At 41.6% G+C, this 23,284-nt stretch overlaps 1 protein-coding gene across 5 annotated transcripts in view; it reads left to right on the top strand.

The window, feature by feature from the left end:
• The window catches only part of LOC132401000 (serine/threonine-protein kinase MRCK alpha-like), a 573,066-nt gene that overhangs the window by 414,135 nt on the left and 135,647 nt on the right, over positions 1–23,284 (top strand). For all 5 annotated transcript variants that reach the window (XM_059982693.1, XM_059982697.1, XM_059982694.1 and 2 more), the window contains one exon: positions 2,623–2,870. In XM_059982693.1, coding sequence (XP_059838676.1) covers positions 2,623–2,870 — 248 coding nt within the window. The remainder of the gene's footprint in view (positions 1–2,622; positions 2,871–23,284) is intronic.

Below are 23,284 nucleotides of genomic sequence, written 5' to 3' on the forward strand. Positions count from 1 at the left end.
TATCATTACCTTTGCGACATGCCAATTTTAACTCTTCAGTCAACTTACACCCTACATCCAGACTGCTGTTTGGGGGCCTGAAGATAACTCCCATTAGGGTCTTTCTACCCTCAGAATTTCTCAGTTCTATCCATACTGACTCTACATCCCCTGATTCTATGTCCCCCCTCGCAAAGGACTGAATATCATTCCTCACCAACAGAGCCACCCTACCCCCTCTGCCAGTCAGTCTGTCCTTTCGATAAGATGTATATCCTTGAATATTCATTTCCCAGGCCCTGTCCGCTTGAAGTGTCTGTTATTCCCACAACATCGTACTTGCCAATTTCCAACTGAGCCTCAAGCTCATCTACTTTATTCCTTATACTTCGTGCATTCATATATAATACTTTTAATTCGTTACTCCCCTCTCCTTTCATATCAATTCCAATTTCACTTGGCCATACTGTATGATCTCTTCTTGAGCTTTCTACTCCATTGATTCTGTTGTCCTTTTTAACTTTTCTTATTTTCACTTTCCCTTTAACTCCATCCTTATATTTCCAGTTTGTCCCCTCCCCCCCCCCCAATACTTAGTTTAAACACATCGATGTTGCAGTGGCAAACCTGTCTGCCAGAATGCTGGTCCCCCGCCTATTAAGGTGCAACTCGTCCCTTTTGTACAATTCATCCCTACCCCAAAACAGATCCCAGTGGTCCAAGAATGTAAATCCTTGCTTCCTGCACCAGATGCTGGAAATAAATAAAAAACATGAAATGCTGGCAGAACTCAGCAGGCCAGACAGCATCTATGGGAGGAGGTAGTGATGACGTTTCTGACCGAAACCCTCCTGATCAGCCATGGTTGAATGGCCTAGCAGACTCGATGGACCTAATGGCCTAATTCTGCTCCTGTGTCTTATGGTCTTATGTCATTTGTATTGTTACAATCAGTCGTAGAGAATATAAATCTATTTCTAGAAATCTGGTATTTTAACTACTGTGATCCATTTACTAATCCGTGGGATTCCCTATGAAGTTTTAAAACCCCACCAAGGTTATTGTTTGTAAGTTTTTAATGTACAGTACTCTTAGGTAAGCATGCTACGAAGTCAGCAAACACAGAAAAGCATTCAGTACAAAGATGTTGAAAACCCTTCAGTTTTGAGCAAGACTAAATCTTAGAGGTTCCTTTTTGAAAACCAGTGCTAGCTGGTGTAAACATGGTGTAGTGGCAGCAGCATTGGACTTTGAGATGGACGGTCCTGAGTTTGATTCCGACCAGGTCCCAAGCTGGGCAGCAGCAGAATCAATGTGGAAGAAAACCCTGGCAGTCTACTTCTGTATCTTGCCACAGAAACCCTACAGACGACTACACTATCCATGGGGTCACCATGTGTCGACAGTGACTCAATGGTACTCAACATCAACAACATTTGAAAACTGTGTCCCTGTAACTAATCTATATAAAGCTTTTCAAAAGAAAAAGAAAAATGAAAATGCTAGATATACTCACCTGGTCAGGCAGCATTTTCAAAGGAAAAAACAGGTTGATGAAGATTCATCTGTTCTATTGAAAGTTTAAAGCATGAACATGATTTTTCTCTACACCTCACCTGACGAGTACATTTAACATTCTCGGTTTTTATTTAAAGTTGTTTTGGTTTCTCTTTAGATTTCAGGGCTTACTATCATTTAGTACAAGCAAACATGTCTTCTAGCATGTATTCTTGAAGGAATCAGCATGGTTTATTTGTTAATGTTTGTATCTAAGGCAGGTGGTCAGCAGTTAATCTAGGTTAACACTGCAGTGCTATATATGGGATGTCCTACCTTGTTGGAGCTGTTCATCTAGATGAAATGTTAATCAAAGTGTTGATCACAAATTAATGTAAAAGATTTTGTGATGTTACTGGTTAGCAGGTTGTCTTCACCAAGGAAATCATCCCTTTGTGTATTGAATTCTACAGTTTACATTATGTTAACACTGAAAACACAATACTGATAAAATCTGTAAAGATACCTAGTAAATTGCTATTATCGGAGATGACCACCAAAACTTTCATGGCTCGGTGAATGTCAGAATAACAATCTTTCTTATTTTTTAAGCCCGACAAAGAGAAAAGGTTGGTTAAATGGGATTAAGGCCAGTTCAACAATTTCATCAGAAGAATCCACCAGAATATCTATTTCAAGTGGTATTGTTTAAATATTAGCATTGATTAGGATACTATGTTGGCATAGGATTTTTAAGTTGAAAACTATAGACATCAAAGTCCAACAGACTCTTAAGCCTGTTAAACCAAACATCCATGATTAAAAGTTAGAACCTCTAACAGTGCAGCAGTTCCTTAGTACTGGGACAGTGAAATGAGCAGTAAAATATAAGTTTAATCTGCTTAATGGACACATAATTGGGACCAGCTTCTAGATATGACATTTATACACAGAAACACATTTGAGGTATGAAATTGTGTGAGATATTTTGGATTGATGTTGTCTAAAAGCAAGAAAATTCATAAATTGATTTGATCGTCACAATATAACTGTGAATTGAATATAGGATGTTAAAGTTTTTTCATATTGGGCATATAGCATGTAACTGGTTGTATTATTACAGCTCCAAATACCTTTTGTTAACAGCAAAAGCAGGTTGGACGATCCCCTGGTGTGAGCAGTACAGAGCATCAGCAGGAAGTGGCAAAGCTCAAAGCTGACTTGGAGAAAAAGACTGTGTTCTATGAGGAGGAGCTGTCCAAACGGGAAACCCTGCATGCTACTGAGATCAGGAACTTGAAGAAGGAACTTCGGGATGCAGAAGGACAGCATCTCACCCTCAAGAAGGAAATAATGATTTTAAAAGACAAGTTAGAAAAAACTAGGAGGGAAAGGTAAGCGCACTAGATTCTCTTGATCGATTCCCACGATGAAAAGTTACCAGGAACAAGACTTTTCTGCTTGAATCAGCTGCAGATATTTACTTGGCACCAGCTCAAATGGCTGCAGAATAAAGGCAGAAAGAAAGTGTAACACATGTATGAATTGCAACAGAGCACTTTTCACATCCTCGGGGCAATTGCAATATATAGGAGAGTGACTAAGAGAAAAGTGTGCCTAGAATTACAAGTCACCTTTGGATTTCTAATCAGTGTTACAGGGATCAGTGCTGGTATTGCAACTATTAATTACCTATAAAAGTGATTTGAAGAAAAAAACTAATTACAGTATCAACAGATGAGCTGACTTTACAAAGTTAAGTGGGTTAGTGAGATCTGAGGAGGGCGGGATGCCTGCCCAAGAGATGGGTAGGGAGAAGTTGTGGACAGTGTGGAGGGCTGTTAGAGGTTACAACAGGGCATTGATAGGATGCAAAACTGGGCTGAGAAGTAGCAGATGGAGTTCAACCCAGATAAGTGTAAGGTGGTTCATTTTGGTAGGTCAAATATGATGACAGAATATAGTATTAATGGTAAGACTCTTGGCAGTGTGGAGGATCAGATGGATCTTGGGGTCTACGCAAGTTGTCTCTGGTTAAGAAGAAGGCATATGGTGCATTGGCCTTCATCAGTCATGGGATTGAATTTAGGAGCCGAGAGGTAAATGTTGTAGCTATATAGCACCCTGGTCAGACCCCACTTGGAGTACAATGCTCAGTTCTGGTCACCTCACTGTAGGAAGGATGTGGAAACCATAGAAAGGGTGCAGAGGAGATTCACAAGAATGTTGCCTGGATTGGGGAGTATGACTCATGAGAATGGTTTGAGTGAACTGAGCCTTTTCTCCCCGGTGCGGCGGATGAGAGGTGACCTGATAGAGGCATGAGAGGCATTGATTATATGGATGGTCAGAGGCTTTTTCCCAAGGCTGAAATGGCTAGCACAAGAGGGCACAGTTTTATGGTGCTTGGAAGTAGATACAGAGGAGATGTGAGGGATAAGTTTTACATGGAGTGGTGAATGCATGGAATGGGCTGCCGGTGACGATGGGGGAGTCTTTTAAGAGATTGCTGGACATGGAGCTCAAAAAAAAATAGAGGGCTATGGGTAACTCTAGGTAATTTCTAAAGTGAGGACATGTTTGGCACAGCTTTGTCGGCCAAAGAGCTTGTATTGTGCTGTAGATTTTCTATGTTTCTAAGTTAGCAGATGCTGTACAATGAGGGAGAATTGAGATTTTTCACTTTGGAAGGAATAAAAAAGTAAACTATTTAAACTAATCAGAGCTACAAAATGTGGCAATACATAGGAATCTTGGTGTCTAGTACATGAAACAAAATGTTAGCATGCAGATATAGCAAGTAATTTGGAAGTTTGATAGAATGTTTCCCTTTATTACAAATTGTATGGAGTATAAAACAAAGGAAGTTTTGATAACTGGTGGGTGGGGAGGTTTGTAGGGGGATGGGAACCAGAATGCTAGAACAGATAGTGGAGTAGCTGCGGAGAAATGTTATTAAGACCAGACAGACAGACAAAAGATTGAACATGGTGGAACTAATGATTTGTGTTGTGTATATTTCAGTGCAAAAAAGTATTGTAGGAAAGGCATTGGTCAGCACATAGAATTTAATATTGTAGCAATTAGTGAGACTTGGTTGCGGGAGGGGCAAGACTGGCAGCTCAGTGTTCCAGTCAACACACACAAAATGCTGGAAGAACTCAGCAGGTCAGGCAGCATCTTATGGAAAAAAAATACAATTGACGTTTCAGGCTGAAACCCTTCAGCAGGACTGGAGAAATAGAGCTGAGGAGTAAATTTGAAAGGTGCGGCAAGGGGAGAGAGAAATGGCAGGCAATAGGTGAAACTTGGAAGTGGAAGGATGAAGCAAAGAGCTAATTGGTGAAAGAGACAGAAAACCTTAAAAGAAAGAGGAAATGGGGGAGGGGAAGCACCTGAGTGAGGCGATGGATAGGCAAGAAGATAACAAGAGAGAGGGACAAGGGGATGGGAAATGGTGGGGGGGGGGGGCGCGTGGAGGCATTACTGAAGGTTTGACAAATTTGATTTCATGCCATCAGGTTGGAGACTACCCAAACAGAATATAAGGTGTTCTTCTTTCAAATAAGTGTGGCCTTATCCTGGCACTGGAGGAGGCAGACATATTGGAATGGGAATGGGAAGTGGAATTGAAATGGATGGCCATTGGGAGATTTTTTGTTCTGATGGACGGAGCGTATATGCTCGGTAAAACAGTCATGCACGTCTGCTGTTACCCCATCCTCCCGCCAAGAATAAACAGGAAATTATAGACCATAAAGTCTGAGATCAGTGGTGGGAAAGTTATTGGAAGGTATTCTAAGGAACTGGATATATGAGTATTTGGATGGACAGGGACTGATTAGGGATAGTCAGCATGGCTTTGTGTGGATAGGTCATGCCTAACCAATGTTATAAAGTTTTTAGAGCAAGTTACCAGGAAAGTTGATGAAGGTAAGGCGTTAACTACATGCACTTCAGCAAGGCATCTGATAAGATCCCGGATTGAGGGTTGCTCAAGAAGGCTGTTACTTGGCATTCAAAATGAGTTAGTAAATTGGATTAGACATTGGCTTTGTAGGAGAAGCCAGAGAGTAGTGGTAGATGGTTGCCTGTTTGACTGAAGTCCTGTGGCTAGTGGAGTGCCATGAGGATTGTGCTGGGCTGTTGTTTGTCATTTATATCAACAATTTGGATGATAATGCAGTTAGCTAGATCAGCATACTTGCAGATGAGACCAAGACTGAGAGTATAGTGGACAGCGAAGAACACTATCAGAGCTTGCATTGGGATCTGGACCAGCTGGAAAAATGGGCTGTAAAATGGCAGATGGGATTTAATGCAAACAAGTGTGAGGTGTTGTAATTTGGGAGGAACCAACCAGGGTAGGTCTTACACAGTGAATGGTTGGGCACTGAGGAGAGCAATAGAACCAAAGGATCTGGAAGTATAAGTCCACAATTCTTTGTGAAAGTCATTCATAAGTGGATAGGGTTGTAAAGAAAGCTTTTGGCACATCAGCCTTCATAGATCATAGTATTGAGTTCAAGAGTTGAAATGTTATGTTGAAGTTTTATAAGATGTTGGTGAGGCCTAATTTGGAGTTTTGTGTGCAGTTTTGGTCACCTCCCTACAAGGAAGATGTAAGTAAGATTGAAAGCATAAGATTGAAAATTTACAAGAATGTTGCCTGGACTGGAGGACCAGAGTTAAAAGGAAAGATTGAATAGGTTAATTTTTAAGGGGAACTTGAGAGGAAACTTCTTCACTTAGAGGGTGGTGAGAGTTTGGAATGAGCTGTCAGCACAAGTGGTGAATGTGATTTCGATTTCAACGTTTGAGAAGCTTGGATAGGTACATGGATGGGAGGGGTATGGAGTGCTTTGGGACGGGCGCAGATCGTTGGGACTGGGCAGTTTAAATGGTTTGGCATGGAGTAGTTGCACTGAAGAGCCTGATTCTGTCCTATAGTTTACTATGACGCCATGAGATACACCTGGACTACAGTGTGCACACTTGGCATTCATTTTTAGGGAAGAAATTGAATTTATTTAAATCTTACATCCATCCCACAATGTGAGGGAGTAAAAATCTTTGAGTTATGACGCCATCACAATATACAGACATGTGAATTTATAAGTCTAATAGCTTTTAGAAAGAAGCTGTCCCATAGCCAGTTGGTCCTTGCTTTAATGTTGCGATACCGTTTTCCAGACAGAAGCAGCTGAAGCAGTTTTTGGATCCAGTAACTGGTGTCCTCAATGATCTTCCAGGCCTTCTTTACAGGTGCTGCTGCTATAAATGTCCTCAGTGGAGGGCAGTTCACATCCACAGATGCGCTGGGCTGTCCATACCATTCTGAATGCCCAGCATTCAAGGCTGGTGCAGTTCCCATACCAGGCAGAGATTCAGCCAGTCAGTATTCTCTCAGTGGTGCCCAAGTGGTGCTCCCCTTGGGAGCTAATGCCGAACTACTTCAATCACCTGAGGTGGAAGAGACGCAAATGAGCTTTTTTTTTGCCACACAGCCGATGTATACAGTCCAGGTGAGATCTTCAGTGATGCATATACCGAGGAATTTGAAACTACTCACCTTCTCAACTGCAGACCCAACTCAACTGCAGTTCCTCCTGTGATCCACGATAAGCCCTTTTGTTTTTTGGACATTGAGGGGAGAGGTTGTTATCTTGGCACCACTTTATCAGGGTGTTAACATCTCCTCTATAATCCGTCTCGTCACCTCCAGAAATAAAGCCGATTCATGAAGTGTCATCTGTGAATTTGATCAGTAGATTTTGATTTTGTGTGGCAGCACAGTGGTGAAGAATATGCTTCTATGGACACTGTACAGAGAGGATCAATACCTGTATGAAGTAAAGCTGCGTCTGATTTATCAGTATATTTATCTGTATAATATGAGATTTTTTTATTGAAGTGTAAGATTCTGAGGGGTATCTCAGGCTGGATACTTCAGTAAGTGATGTTTCTAGAACCATGAAGCATAATTTCAGAATAAGGTGTCACCCAGTGAAGAAGATAAGGAAGAATTCCTTCTCTTAGGGATCTGAATCTTTTAGTATTATCAATACCAGAGAATTATACAGGCTATCAATGGATATATTCTACTATGAAATAGAATATATTCATTGCACGTATTTAAAATGCAAGGGGGTCAAAAACATGGGGCATAGCAGAAAAAGACACCAGGGACAAGATTGGACCTGCTTGGGATCATATTCAGTGGTAGGTCAGGCACAAGGTGCTGATTGGCCTTTTTTATGTTCTGTAGAGTTATTAGCAGCTGGTGATCCTAAGTTCACCTGTTGACTTGCTTCCTCCATTGAGAATTTTTCTCCCATTATATTGGTGTGGACTAGTTTAACCATGCAGTTCATGTTTCTATTAGTGTAACTGGTCATCAACAGTGACCAAACAAATTGGTGTTGCCATGGGAATCCGTATGGGTCCCAGTTATGCCTGCCTTTTTGTTGGTTTTGTGGAACAGTCCATGTTCCAAGCCTATATTGGTATCCGTCCCCCACTTTTCCTTCGCTACATCAACGGCTGCATTGGTGCTGCTTCCTGCATGCATGCTGAGCTCGTTGACTTCATTAACTTTGCCTCCAACTTTCACCCTGTCCTCAAATTTATCTGGTCCATTTCCAACACCTCCCTCCCCTTTCTTGATTTTTCTGTCTCCATCTCTGGAGACGGCTTATCTACTGATATCTGCTATAAGTCTACGGACTCTCACAGCTACCTGGACTATTCCTCTTCCCACCCTGTCTGTTACAAAAATGCCATCCCCTTCTCGCAATTCCTCCGTCACTGCCGCATCTGCTCTCAGGATGAGGCTTTTCATTCCAGGATGAAGGAGATGTCTTCCTTTTTTAAAGAAAAGAGCTTCCCTTTCTCCACCATTGAGTCTGCTCTCAAACGCATCTCTCCCATTTCATGCACATATATGCTCTGACTCCATCCTCCCGCCACCCCACTAGGGATAGGGTTCCCCTTGTCCTCACCTACCACCCCACCAGCCTCCTGGTCCAACATATAACTATTCGTAACTTCCGCCACCTCCAACGTGATCCCACCATCAAGCACATCTTTCCCTCCCGCCCCCCCCCCCCCCCTTCTGCTTTCGGTAAGGATCGCTCCCTACACAACTCCTTTGTCCATTCGTCCCCTGCATCCCTTTCCACTGACCTCCCTCCCAGCACTTATCCTTGTAAGCGAAACAAATGCTACACCTGCCCTTACACTTCCTCCCTCACCACCATTCAGGACCCCAGACAGTCCTCCCAGGCAAGGCAGCACTTCACCTGTGAGTCGGCTGGTGTGGTATACTGTGTCTCCTGGTGCAGCCTTCTATATATTGGTGAGACCCAACGCAGACTGGGAGACCGTTTCGCTGAACACCTACACTCTGTCTACCAGAGAAAGCAGGATCTCCCAGTGGCCAAACATTTTAATTCCACATCCTATTCTATCCCATTCTATCCGTGGCCGTCTCTACTGTCAAGATGAAGCAACACTCAGGTTTTAGGAACAACACCTTATATTCCGTCTGTGTAGCCTCCAACCTGATGGCATGAACATTGATGTCTCTAACTTCCGTAAATGCCTTCTCCCCTTCTTATCCCATCCCTTATTTATTTATTTATTCATTCGTTCATTTATTTATTATTTTATCCTTTTTTTCTTCCATCTCTCTCTTTCTCTCTCTGTCCCTCTCACAATCACTCCTTGCCTGCTCTCCATCTCCCTCTGGTGCTCCCGTCCACCTTTCTTTCTCTCTAGGCCTCTCGTCCCATGATCTTTTCCCTTCTCTAGCTCTATCCCTTTTGCCAATCAACTTTCCAACTCTTAGCTTCATCCCTCCCCCTTCTGCCTTCTCCTATCATTTCAGATCTCCCCCTCCCCCTCGCATTTTCAAATCTCTTACTATCTCTTCTTTCAGGGTCTCAGCCCGAAATGTCAACTGTACTTCTTCCTATAGATGCTGTCTGGCCTGTTGCGTTCCATCAGCACTTTGTATGTGTTGCTTAAACAAATTGGGAAATTGGTTTATTGTTGTCACATGTACCAAGGTACAATGAAAAATGTTGTATTGCATGGCATCCATGCCAACCAATTCATTTCCAAACAAGAGAACATGAAATTAGAAGTAAGAATGGGTTCTCAGGCCCCTTGAGCCTGTGCCACCATTCAACATGATCACGGTGATCAATGCTGGGTTCAACTGTTGTTCTGTGCCAGTTCCAAGTTAACCTCAATGATAAAATATTAGAAAACATTGAGACATTTGAAGTGCTTCTAATGATCTGGTCTCCTCCACTGTCTAGGGCAAAGAATTCCAGAAGTTCACTGACCTCTATAGAAATAAATTTCTATGCACCTCAATTTTAAATGACCAGCCCTTTATTTAAGGACAATGTCCCCTTGTTAACGAATTTCCCACTAGTGAAAATATACTAATATCTACCCTGCCAAGCCCCATTCATTCTTCAGTATTTCAATATGTTGCCCCTCATTTTTTGAAAATCTAGGGAGACCAGACCATCATTCTCTTGCCTTTTTCTCTGTCATCCCAGGAATTAACCTGTGATCTGATGAATCTCCAAACAATTGCCTCAAATGCTTCAGCACCCTTTTTTTTTAAAATAAGAGAGCCCAAACTTTGCTCAGTATTTCATGTGTGGCTTCACAAGTACACTGTACAATGGTTGCATTATCTTCCTATTCTTAAACTCCAACTCTTTGTTTTACCTGTCTGCTATTTTTTTGTGGTTCATGCACTGAAGTACCTAGATCCTTCTAACTTATTTATTTATAGTCTCTCTCCTTCTGGATAATAATTTCCTTTTGTTGAAATGCACAATCCTCCACATTAAGCTCCATTTGCCAGGTTTTCACCCATTTTATTTGTATCTCCTGGCAGAATTACAATGTCCTTATCACAATAAGTCAAAGCCAAACTAGGTGGACATCAGTAAAGCTCTCCCTTAGGGCTCACCCATTGCCAAAACAGCCACCCTTATTATATATTCCTGAATGTCTGACATTCATGTATTTAAAATTACTCAAGATTTGGAAAAAAATGTTAAGAATTAAAATTATTACTTTCTAAGTTTTAAAATATGAAACCAACTGTTTTGCAGTCATTTTAATGAGGCTGCTGTTCTTGGAGCAAGTCTAAACTGGCTCAGCCTCAGTAAGTAGATTTCCCAGCCTGGGGAGTAAGGAATGCTGGCTGCACTTAATTAAATGGTAAACTTTTTCTAGCAGCAGATTTTAACAGAGAATCTCCCCTCTTATTTTTTTCAAATTAGTTGTTATGTTTTATCTTAGTTGTTATTTTCAAGTACTGAGGTGGAAGAAAGAGAATTGAATTGACTATTTCTTTCATCCTTCACATACATGAGTAAAAATCTTTACGTTACATCTCCATCTCAGCGTGCAATTTATAGTAATTTGTAATAGTATGCATAACAGGGCAGTTATTTATAGCATAGAAATACAATTGTATCAGCATGAGTTAATCAGTCTGATGGCCTGGTGGAAGAAGCTGTCCTGGAGCTTGTTGGCCCTGGCTTTAATGCTGTGGAGCCGTTTCCCAGATAATAACAGCTGGAACGGTATGCGGTTGGGGTGACTCAAGACCCCAATGATTCTTTGGGCCTTTTTTACATACCTGTCTCTGTAAATGTTTTGAATAGTGGGAAGTTCACATCTACAGATGTGCTGAGCTATCCGCACCACTCTCTGCAGAATCCTGCAATTGAGGGAATTACAATTACCATACCAGGCAGTGATGCAGCCAGTCAGGATGTTCTCAATTATGCCCCTGTAGAAAGTCATGCCAAATTTCTTCAACCATCTGGGTGAAAGAGGCACAGTTGTGCTTTTTTTTACCACACAGTTGGTATGTGCAGACCACGTGAGATCCTTGATGATGTGTATACCGAGGAACTTAAAGCTGTTCACCCTTTCAACCCCAGATTCATTGATGTCAGTAGGGGTGAACCTGTCTCCATCCCTCCTGTAGTCTACAACCAGCTCCTTTGTTTTTGCGACTTTGAGAGAGGGTTGTTGTCTTGATACCACTGTGTCGGTGTGATGACTTCCTCTTTGTAGGCTGCTTTGTTGTTGTTTGAGATTAGACCAACCAGTGTAGTATCATCAGCAAATTTAATTAGCAGACTGGAGCTGTGGGTGGTGACATGGTCATGGGTATTCAGAGCGTAAGGGAAGGGCTTAGGACACAATCCTGAGGGGCGCCTGTGTAGAGGGGCAGAGGTGAGGGAGCCCACTCTTACCACCTAGCAGTGATCTGACAGGAAGTCCAAGATCAAGCTGCACAATGCAGGGTGAAGGCCAAGACCAAGGAGATTCTTGTCAAGCCTGGAAGGAATTATGGTGTTGAATGCTGAACTGTCGTCCAAGAACAGCATTCCCACATCAGCATCCTTCTTCTCCAGATGTGTGAGGACGCTATGTAGAGCTGTGGCTATTGCATCATCTGTCAATCGCTTGTATCGGTATGCAAATTGTAGGGGATCCAGTGTGGGTGGTGGCAAGCTGCAAATGTAGTCCTTGACCAGCCTCTCAAAGTATTTGCTTATTATTGAGATGAGTGTGACAGGATGCCAGTCTTTCAGACACGTTTCCTTGGAATTTTTAGGCACAGGAACAATGGTAAATGTTTGGAAGCAGGAGGGCACTCTACACTGGGAGAAGGAGAGATTAAAAATGTCTGTAAACACACCTACCAGTTTTGCTGCGCACATCCAGAGTACCTGATCTGGGATGCTGTCTGGTCCTGCAGCTTTGCGACTGAACACTCATTGGAAACACCAGTGTACTTCAGCCTCAAGAGATGACCAAGGTGTAGGTCGCTTCGGCAGCTCTCCTTGGGGGCTCAGTGTTGGCAATATCAAACTGAGCGTAAAAAAGATTTAGCTCATCTGGGAGAGAGGCAGCGATGTTGGCAGCACCACTGTGCTTAGCTTTGAAGTCTGCGATGGTGTGCAGATTTTGTTATAAGCTGCGTTTGTTGTTGGTGGAGAGATGTGTCTGGATCTTGTCCTTGTGTTGTTCATTTGCTGCCTTGATGCATAGATTGTAGCTGCATTTCTTGAGTTCCCGTTAGTTACCGGCAATGTAAGCTCTGTCTCACGCAGTTAGTGTAGCATGCATGGAACTGTTGATGCTGGATTTTTGGTTTGGATAGACTGACTTTTGGGGGACAACATCCTTGATGCACTTCTGCATGAAGCTCGTGACCTCATCCGTGAACTTGGAAACATCCTCATCATGAAAGAATTCCAGTTGGCATCATCAAAGAGTCCTGTAGCATGGAGACTAATTGGTTGGACCAACAGTGGATAGTTTTAACAATGGTTGCCTCTTGTTTCAGTTTCTGCCTGTACATCGGCAGAAGCAAGATGGAGAATGATCTGACTTCCCAAACGGCAGACAGAGGAGTGCTTTGTAAGTGTTTCAGAAAGGAGAGTGGCAGTGGTCGAGTATGTTCTCTCCCTGTGCTCACCTGGATGTGTTGACAAAACTATGGAGATACTTTAGACAGCGACGCTCTGCTGAAGTCTCTAGCGACAATGAAGGCAGCCTCTGGGGGTACAGTCTCCAGGGTGCTGATGGTGCTATTATTGAATGACAGTCTGCTGGCAGTACCTTGAAGTTGGAACAACTATCTTTCATAAAGTTCTTAACCTATTCATACTTATAAATCCTGCATGACTCAATGCAATTGAGTATGAATGGGGAAAAAATAGTCAAAGGAAAGACTACTGGAACCATTTTTCCAACCACTTCATGTACAGTTTGCACTGGTGTCACTACGGTTAAGGTTTCAATTGCTTGCTTTAATTAAGCATCATGTCAAATGATTTTAAATAAGCTCATTTGAAATCCTTTCGGCTGTTGTATAAAGATGTATAAAATTGGTAGACTGTACATGGAACATGAGGATGCTCTCGGGTGGACAATGATCTACCTCTGAGGTCAGTGCTGCAGACTTCAGATGTGCTGTGCTGCCATGGAGTACATAGAAAATAGAACAGTAGTAAAGTGCTGGACAGGTCATCAGCCCATGGTGTTAAGCTGCTTTTCATGTCAATTTTGTACTAAGTATCCTCATGATTGACAATAAACTTGACTGGTCGAAGAACACTGAGGCTGTCTACAAGAAGGGTCAAAGCGGTTTCTATTTCCTGAGGAGACTGAGGTCCTTTAACATTTGCTGGACGATGCTGAGGATGTTCTACGAGTCTGTGGTGGCCAGTGCTATCATGTTTGCTGTTGTGTGCTGGGGCAGCAGGCTGAGAGTAGCAGACACCAACAGAATCAACAAACTCATTCATAAGGCCAGTGATGTTGTGGGGGTGGAACTGGACTCTCTGACAGTGGTGTCTGAAAAGAGGATGCTGTCCAAGTTGCATGCCATCTTGGACAATGTCTCCCATCCACTCCATAATGTACTGGTTAGGCACAGGAATACGTTCAGCAGAGACTCATTCCACCAAGATGTAACACTGAGCGTCATAGAAAGTCATTCCTGCCTGTGGCCATCAAACTTTACAACTCCTCCCTTGGAGTGTCAGACACCCTGAGCCAATAGGCTGGTCCTGGACTTATTTCCATTTGGCATGATTAACATTATTATTTTATTATTTATGATTTTATATTGCTATGTTTCTGCACTATTCTTGGTTGGTGCAGCTGTAATGGAACCCAATTTCCCTTGGGATCAATAAAATATGTCTGTTTATCATCCATATGTGTCCATTCCCTTCAGGTTCATGGGTCCATCTGAAAGCCTCTTAAACTCCATCAAGCTACCTGCTCCCATTACTAATTTTTAGAATTATTATGTAGGAAAATGAGGCAGATGGTCTGATTGTTAGGGAGTAGTTTTAAAGTCACAGATTAAAATAGTCATTTTGGCAGGAAAGGTAACTTACTACTATTAGAGCAATCCCATTGGTTTCATTTGCTCTCATACTGATTTATAAGCTTCAAAACTTGTACTTCCCTCTGCAACTGAATCTTCAACTTCCATTTCAGGAAACCACAGTCTGTGCGGATTGGAAATAATAGCTCCTCCTCACTGACAGTCAACACTGGTGCATGCTTAGTCCATTGCTGTACCCTCTCTACATCCATGACTGTGTGCTAGGTACAGCACAAATGCCATCTATAAATTTGCTGATGACAAAACCACGGTCAACAAAAATATCGTGGTGACGAGGAGGCATACATGAGTAAGTTTGATCAGCTGGTTGAGTGGTGTTGCAGCAACAGCCTTGTACACCATATCAATAAGACCAAGGAATTACTTGTGGAGTTCAGGAAAGGAAACCGAGTGAACACACACTTGTTCTTATCAAGGGGTCAGCAGTGGAAAAGGTGAGCAGTTCGATGTTCCTGGATCTCAGCACGTCTGGAGGTATATTCTGAGCCCTGGGCCCAACAGAATTGATGGAATTACAAAGATGGCAAGCAGTGGCTATATCTACTTAAGAGTTTGAGGAGATTTGGTATGTCACCAGAGGCTAGCAAATTTCTTTAGATGTGTCTTGGAAAGCATTCTAACTGGTTGCGTCATTGTCTTGTATGGAGGGGCTGCGAAACGGAATTGAAGTCTGCAGGGGTTATAAGCTCAGTTAGCTCCATCATGGGCGCTAGCCTCCTCACCATTGAAGATATCTTCAGAAGTGCAGTGCCTTTGAAAGGCAACATCTTTTCTTAAGGACCCCGACATCCAAAAAGGAGGTACAGGAGCCTGAAGACACACACTCAGTATTTTGGGAACAGCTTCTTCCCATTGCCATCAGATTTCTGGACAGTCAATGAATCTCACTATTTTTGCTCTATTTTTGTCCTATATTATAATCTAAATTTCTTATTATAATAACACAACATAGCACACTTCACAACATACTATTTGTCAGTGATAATAGACCTGATTCAATGATAATAGATACTTTCCCCATATGTCTACAAATTTTTCCCTCAGCTACTTACGTACTTTTCTCTTGAAAGCTTTAATTGTCTGGTTATGCCAACCTAAGAGGTGGTGAGTTCCAGATCATCTATGTAAAAATATTTTTATTACATCATCCATATATTTTTGCTTGTAACTCTCACTGTGTATCATCTAGGTTTATTAGACTATTAGTATTAACAATTCCCCTTTATTTACCGTTTTTAAGTCAATTATGAAGATGTACCAAGACTCTCAAATGTTAATGTTCCAGTCAGAAATTCCTAGTTTCTCCAGTGAATTTGGCAGCTGAAATCCCTCATCCCTGGAATCATTTTAGTAAATTATTTCTACAGCTAATCTAGGATCTTGTCCTGAAGTGACCAGAATGAAATGAAATGCTCAACCTGTGGTATAACAAGTTCCTTAAACATTTTGTACATAACCACTGTACTTTTGTGTTCACACCTCCCAGAATTCAAAATGATTAGTAACTCTGTATCAGCATGCTGTTTCTGAAGACTTCTTACACATATACCCAGGTCCCACATTTCCTGCACACTTGTTAGAATTGTGTTATTTAGTCAATATTGCTCCACTGGAGCACAGAAACAAGCCCTTCAGCCCATCTAGTTACTTCTAGTTCCATCAAACTAAATCTGGACCATAATCCTCCAAAATCCCTCTTATCTATTATACTCATCCAAATTTCTCTTAAGTGCAGCATTCAAACCCCTATCCACCACTTCCGCTGGCAGCTTGTTCCATATTCTCAGCATCCTCTGAGTGAAGAAGTTCACCCTCAAGTTTCCCTTGTGCATTTAACTTCCCATTTTTGATCAGAAACCTCTAGTTCTCATCTCACCTAACTTCAGAGGAAAACATCTGCTTGAATTTACCCTGTTTGTAACCTCTTATAATTTTGTAGACCTCTATCCCCGCCCCCCCCCCCCCCCATTCTCCTACAACACTCCAGGAAATAACCTATTCAACCTTTCCCTCTAACTCAGGTTTGCACGTGCTGGCAACATCCTTATAAATTTTCTCAGTACTCTTTTAATCTTATTGATATCTTTCCTGTAAGTATGTAACCAGAACTACACATAATGCTCCAAATTTGGCCTCACCTCATCAGATACAACTTCAGTATAACATCACAACCCTTCTTGTACTCTGATTTACAAAGGCGAATATGCTAAAATTATTTTTTTACAGCCCTATTTACCTATGACGCCACCTACAATGTATTACGGATCTATATTGTCAGATCCTTTTATTCTGCTGCACTCCTCAGCGTCCTACTGTTCACTGTGTATGCCCTACCCTGCTCTGACCTCCCAAAAATGCAACATATATACTTAGCTGCATTAAATTCCATCTGCCATTTTCAGCCCATTCTTCCAGCTGGTTCAGATCTCGCTGCAAAGTTTTATAGCCTTCCCCATTGTCCACTTTGTCGTAATCTTGTTGTCATCTATATATTTGCTGATCCAATTTGCCACATTATCATCCAGATCTTTGATATAATGACAAACAATAAAGGACCCTACACTAATCCCTGCAATTTACAACTAGTCGCAGACCTCCAGTTTGAGCGGCAACCATTCAATATTTTCTTTACAAATAATCAATATCCCAGTGCACTAAAGGTAACAAAGTTGATAGTGCATCAAGTGGAGGTGGGGTGGGAAGAAGATTTGATTTATCAAACCAATAAACAACAGATCTTTTCCATTCCTCCAGGTCTCTGCCTGCCCCTATGGGTCCAGCAACAAATAATAACTCCCTGATATCAAGCCCAAAAGCACATGAAAATAACAGTTAGAATTGGCTATCTGGCCCCCTAACCTGCCTTGCAATTTGCTATTATCATGGCGAAACTGCCCCCAGATCATAATACCTTCTCCATGTCAGTTCCACATCACTCTCAATTGCATTTTTTTACTTAGAGTTACAGTGTGGCACAGGTTCTTCCGGCCCAGAGAGCCCGTGCCACCCTATTACTCCCAGCACCCAATTAACCTACTAACCTGTATGCCTTTGGAATGTGGGAGGTGCATTTGGCCTTCATCAACCATAGAATTGTGTTCAAAATCCAAGAGGTAATATTACAGCTGCATAGGACTCTGGTCAGACCACATTTGGAGTACTGTGCTCAGTTCTGGTCACCTCACTACAGGAAGGATGTGGAAACTATAGATTTACAAGTATGTTGCCTGGATTGGGGAGCATGCCTTTATGAGAATAGGTTGAGTGAACTTGGCCTTTTCTCCTTGGAGTGACGGAGGATGAGAAGTGACCTGATAAAGGAGTATAAGGTAATGAGAGGCACTGATCGTGTGGGTAGCCAGAGGCTTTTTGCCAAGGCTGAAGTGGCTAACACGAGAGGGCACAGTTTTAAGGTGCTTGGAAGTAGGTACAGAGGGGATATCAGGGGTAGGTATTTTATTCAGAGAGTGGTGAGTGCATGGAAAGGGCTGCTGGCGACGGTGGTGGAGATGGATTCAGTAAGTCTTTTAAGAGGCTCCTGGACAGGTACATGGAGCTTAGAGAAATAGAGGGCTATAGGTAGCCCAAGGTATTTCCTAAAGTAAGTACATGTTCGGCACAGTTTTGTGGGCCGAAGAGCCTGTATTGTGCTGTTGGTTTTCTATGTTTCTATGTTTACTACTTCATATTGAATGCCAAGAGACTGAATATTCTTGACCAGACTCCCATACAGGGCTTAGTCAAAAGCATCCATGTAGACAACCTTTGCTGCCCTTTTTTCATCAACTTTCCTGCTCACCTCCATAAAAACCCTTATACAATTTTTAGACACAACCTACCATACATAAAGCCATGTTGATGATTCCTAATCAGGCACAGTCAACCCAAATATTTATATATTCTGTCCCTTGGAATATCATCCAATAATTTATGCACTACTGACATCAGGCTCTAAGACCTATACTTTCCTGGCTAATTCTTAGAGACGTTCTTGAACAACATTAGCTATCCTCAAGTACTCCAGTTCCTCACCTGTGGTTAAGGACATTTTAAAAATTTCTGCCAGGGTCCCTGCAATTTCTGCATTAGCCTCCCATAAGGTCCAAGGAAACACCTTGTCAGGCCCTGGGGACTTAATCCAGTCTAATTTGCCTGAAGACAGCAAGCATCTCCCAATTTGTATACGGTCAATGATCTCACTACTGTTTTGCCTCTGTTCTGTAGACTCTGTTTCCATTTACCAAGTAAGTAAAAAAAAAATCCATTATGATCTTCACCCCACCTCTTTGGCTCCTTGCATTGATGACCGCACTGATCTTCAAGTGGATCAATTTTGTTCCTTAATATTGCCAATTTTGTCCTTTTGCTCTTAATATAGAAGCCCTTGGGATTCTCCTTCACCTTGTCTGCTAGCGAAACGTTATGCTTTATTTTAACCCTCCTGATTTCCTAGTTTCCTCATGGGCCTCATTTGTTCTTATCTGCCTAAACCAGTGATATGCACCTCCTTCTTCTTAACGGGGGCCTCAGTACCTCTCAAAAATCAAGCTTCCTTAAACCTGTTATCCATGCCTTTTACTCTGACAGGAATATGCTAACTCAATACTCCACTTTTGAAGGCCTCCTAAGAACCAAAATCCCTTTACCACAAAACAATGTATCCCAATCCACACCAAACAATTGGGATCAAAATTGGCCTTTCTCCAATTTAGAGTCTCAATCTCAGGACTCGTCCTACCCTTCTCTATAATTATCCTGAAACTAATGAAATTATGATCACTAGATCCAAAATGTTCTTCTGTATGTACTTCCGTTACCTGCCCTATCTTTTTCCCTAATTGGAGATCCAGTTTTGCACTTTATCCAGTTGGGACCTCCATCCTGTTTTTTGATGAAGGAAATTTTCCTGAATACATTTGACAAGCTCTATCCCATTCAGTACTTTTACAACATGTGAGTCCCAGTCAATATATGGAAAGTTAAAATCACCTATTGTGACCTTATAACAATGTTCTGTTAAGAAATAAATTTAAATTAGGTGTTGAATCCTGATTCTACCATTTTTCAGCAAACGGAAAGCTTTAAGAACATAGAAAACATAGAATGTAGAAAACCTACAGGCCTTTTGTCTCACAAAGCTGTGCTGAACGTATACTTAGTTTAGAACACTTTTGATGAAGTACCGGAAGAAACTGGGAGTTCTCCTAGTGTCCTGACGTTAATTAACAACAAAATACAATTTAGTACAATTAGAGATAGCATCTGAGGAAGAACAATTAGAACTAAAGTTTTGAGAACCTTTAGCTATCTGCACAACTGCTACCTTATATCCTGAGCACTTCTAATAATCAAATATGAGGAAATCTGCAGATGCTGGAAATTCAAGCAATACACACAAAATGCTGGTGGAACGCAGCAGGTCAGGCAGCATCTATGAGGAGAAGCACTGTCGATGTTTCGGGCCGAGACCCTTCGTCGGGATTGGTGAAGGGTCTCGGCCCAAAACGTCGACAGTGCTTCTCCCTAGATGCTGCCTGACCTGCTGCATTCCACCAGCATTTTGTGTGTGTTGTTCTAATAATCAAATGCAGGTTTATTGGTCAGTTATGTCACGTTCTGTTTTTGAGTCCATGCTGTGCATAATTAAATCAATATACTTATTTTAAGATATAATTGGATTTGGTATATCCTGAGATTTTGATGCTGTTATGTCTAAATACCATATTTTTTTTAAGCTTAAGACAATTTAACATCTGACACATCTGTTCCTATCTAACTTGGATCTCTCCAGTTTGGAGAAGTTAGTCACTTTCTGTGACATCTTTCATCCGTTGCCCAGACATGCATTACTGTGTGATAAAAGGCACTGTACCTTGCAGCTGGTATCTGATCCGAGAAATGCACAGAATTATCATCTTTATTCTTCAATTGGAGATACATTGGTGTACTTGATTCTTAAGAATGATTGGAGCTTTTGGGTAAAGAGTAACAGTGCTAATGATTTTAGAATGAATTTGTTGCCTGGTAACAATTTTGTGGTGATCCATAGCTTAATGATTCTGAAAGAGTGAAATGTAATATCACAATCTGATTTTGTATGAATGCTCAAGGCCAAATAAATCATGATATGTTTAGACTCTACATGCAGAAGGAATCTCTCAATATGGAGCAGAGATTTAAGTTGAATTGTATGAAAACACAAAGTCTGATCTATCTTCCCAGTAAAGCTGAAACAGAATTTGTGTTTTACAAATGTAAGTTCTTGGATGCCATTTGTTGACTGAAGGGACCTACTATGTCTTGTAGCTCTATTATTGTTCCTCTCCAAGAAATAAGACATCTGGTCAGGTTATCATATGATCAAATGCACTTTGACATTTAAATGTAGCACAGTTTAACAATTTATTTGAAATGGCAAAAGAATTCTGCAGTCAACAGAGGAATGAGTTTCATATTAGTTTAAGTTCTGTTGTGAAGACATTTCTTTAGCTGGCGGATGATGAATCTGTGGAATTTGTTGTCACAGGTGGCTGTGGAGGCCAGGTCATTGGGTGTATTTAAGGTGGAGGTTGATAGGTTCTTGCTTAGTCGGGACGTGAAAGATTATGGGGAGAAGCTAGGAGAATGAGGTTGAGTGGGAAATGGGTCAGCCATGATGAAATGGCAGAGCAGGCTTAGTGGGCCAAATGGTCTACTTCTGCTCCTGTGTCTTATCGTCTTATGTGTTTGCAATGTTTCGCAGTTATCCACAATAGCTCCATAGTAGTGCAGATAGAACATAGAACAGTACAACACAGGAACTGATCCTTCCGCCCACGATGTCTGCATCAAACACAATGTTTAATTAAATTAAATCTCTTCTATCTGTATTTAATCCATATATTTTCATTCCCTACATTTTCAAGTTTCTGTTGAACAACCCCATAAATGCCACTATTGTATCTGCTTCCACTTGTACCCCTTGCCATCCATTCTAGGCACCTGCCACTTTCTGTGTAAAATAACCTGGCCTGAACATCTCCTTAAACCTCCCCCTCTCTTCCTTCAAGTTAAACACTCTTGTGTTTGACATTTCCATCCCAGGAAAAAGATTCGGTCTATCCTATCAGTGCTTTTCATAATTTGATGAACTTCAGTTGGGTCTTAAATCAGCCTCTGGCACTCTAGAGAAAACAACCCATTTCATCCAGCCTCTGCTTATAGCTCATACCCTCTAACATCTGTTAAACCTCTTCTGCACCTTTTCCAAAGCCTCCACATCCTTCCTATAATGGATGGCCAGAACCGCACTCAATACAAAAGAAACACAATATATTCAAACTCACCATTGACCATAGAGATTGTTAAGAGCAACAAAGTTCTTGGTGTTCACCTGGTCCCTCAACACCAGCTCCATAGCCAAGAATGCCTAGCAGCATCTCTACTTTCTGCGAAGGCTGAGAAAAGTCCATCCCCCAACCCCCCCACCATCCTCACCACATTCTACAGAGGATATATTGAGAGTATCCTGAGCAGCTGCATCACTGCCTGGTTCAGAAATTGCACCATCTCAGATCGCAAGACCTGCAGTGGATAGTGAGATCAGCTGAAGGGATCGTCGGGGTCTCTCTTCCTGCCATCACGGACATTTCCACTATACGCTGCATCCGCAAAGCTAACAGCATTGTGAAGGACTCCATGCACCCCTCATACAAACTCTTCTCCCTCCTGCCATCTGGCAAAAGGTACTGAAGCATTCGGGCTCTCACGACCAGACTGAGTAACAGTTTCTTCCCCCAACCCATTAGACTCCTCAATTCCCAGTGTCTAGTCCAGGGATCGGCAACCTTTACCACTGAAAGAGCCATTTGGACCCGTTTCCCACAGAAAAGAAAACACTTGGAGCCACAAAACCCGTTTGACATTTAAAATGAAATAACACTGCATACAACGGTTTTTTTTGCCTTTATGCTATGTATAAACAAACTACAAGGTGTTGCATTTATGAAATCGATGAACTCCTGCAGAGAAAACGAAATTACATTTCTGCATGCAACAAAAACATTTTGAACTCCGAAAAAAAGACGTTGGGTTGAAGGTCTATTTGAGTCCTTCTTGTATTTATGAAAAACACCGAACTTAAATTGTCCGCCAGCAGCAAACCAAAAATAACGTCAGACAGCTGTCAACCTGAAAAATAAAAGGACTATTTCACTGACCAGTGAAAAAGTTTGAATATACGTAAAATAATAGGCAATTAAAATATTTATCATACTTGGTTAATGGGATTTCTGCTCCTGGACCAAACACATACCGTTTACATACCGTCAGAACAGCGCTATTTGTTCAATATCACTTTTGTCTTTAGAGTCGTCACAGGCAATCGAGTAGGCCACAGCTGAATTGATGTCTTTAATTTGCTGTCTTGTGATGTCTTCTGTCATTGTTATGTTTCTGTCTTTGACAGTCTTTGCAGAGAGGGGCATATCCCTGATTTTCTGCACAATTTCACTCTTGCTTTTAGAGTCCGTGAATAGATGTTCTGAAATCTTAATGAAAGATTCTTTTATATATTCACCATCTGTAAACTGCTTCCCGTGTCTGACTGTTTCCTGAGCGGCAACAAAACTAGCATATGTAGTTGATTTTCCAAACTTCACCCACTTCTTGAAATGATTTTTGCTCAGCTCAACCTTCCGCATCAGTTCCGAAATGGCTTTTTTTCTCTCATCTCCATCTGGATATTTTTGAGCAAAGGCTGCATGTTTATTCTGGAAATGTCTTGTGACATTTGACTTTTTGTTATTTGCTAGTTTCTCATTGCATATTAAGCATACCGGTAAATCAGTCTCGTCA

The sequence above is a fragment of the Hypanus sabinus genome, chromosome 10 (genome assembly GCF_030144855.1).
Source record: "Hypanus sabinus isolate sHypSab1 chromosome 10, sHypSab1.hap1, whole genome shotgun sequence".
In the NCBI taxonomy this organism is placed as follows: Eukaryota; Metazoa; Chordata; class Chondrichthyes; order Myliobatiformes; family Dasyatidae; genus Hypanus; species Hypanus sabinus.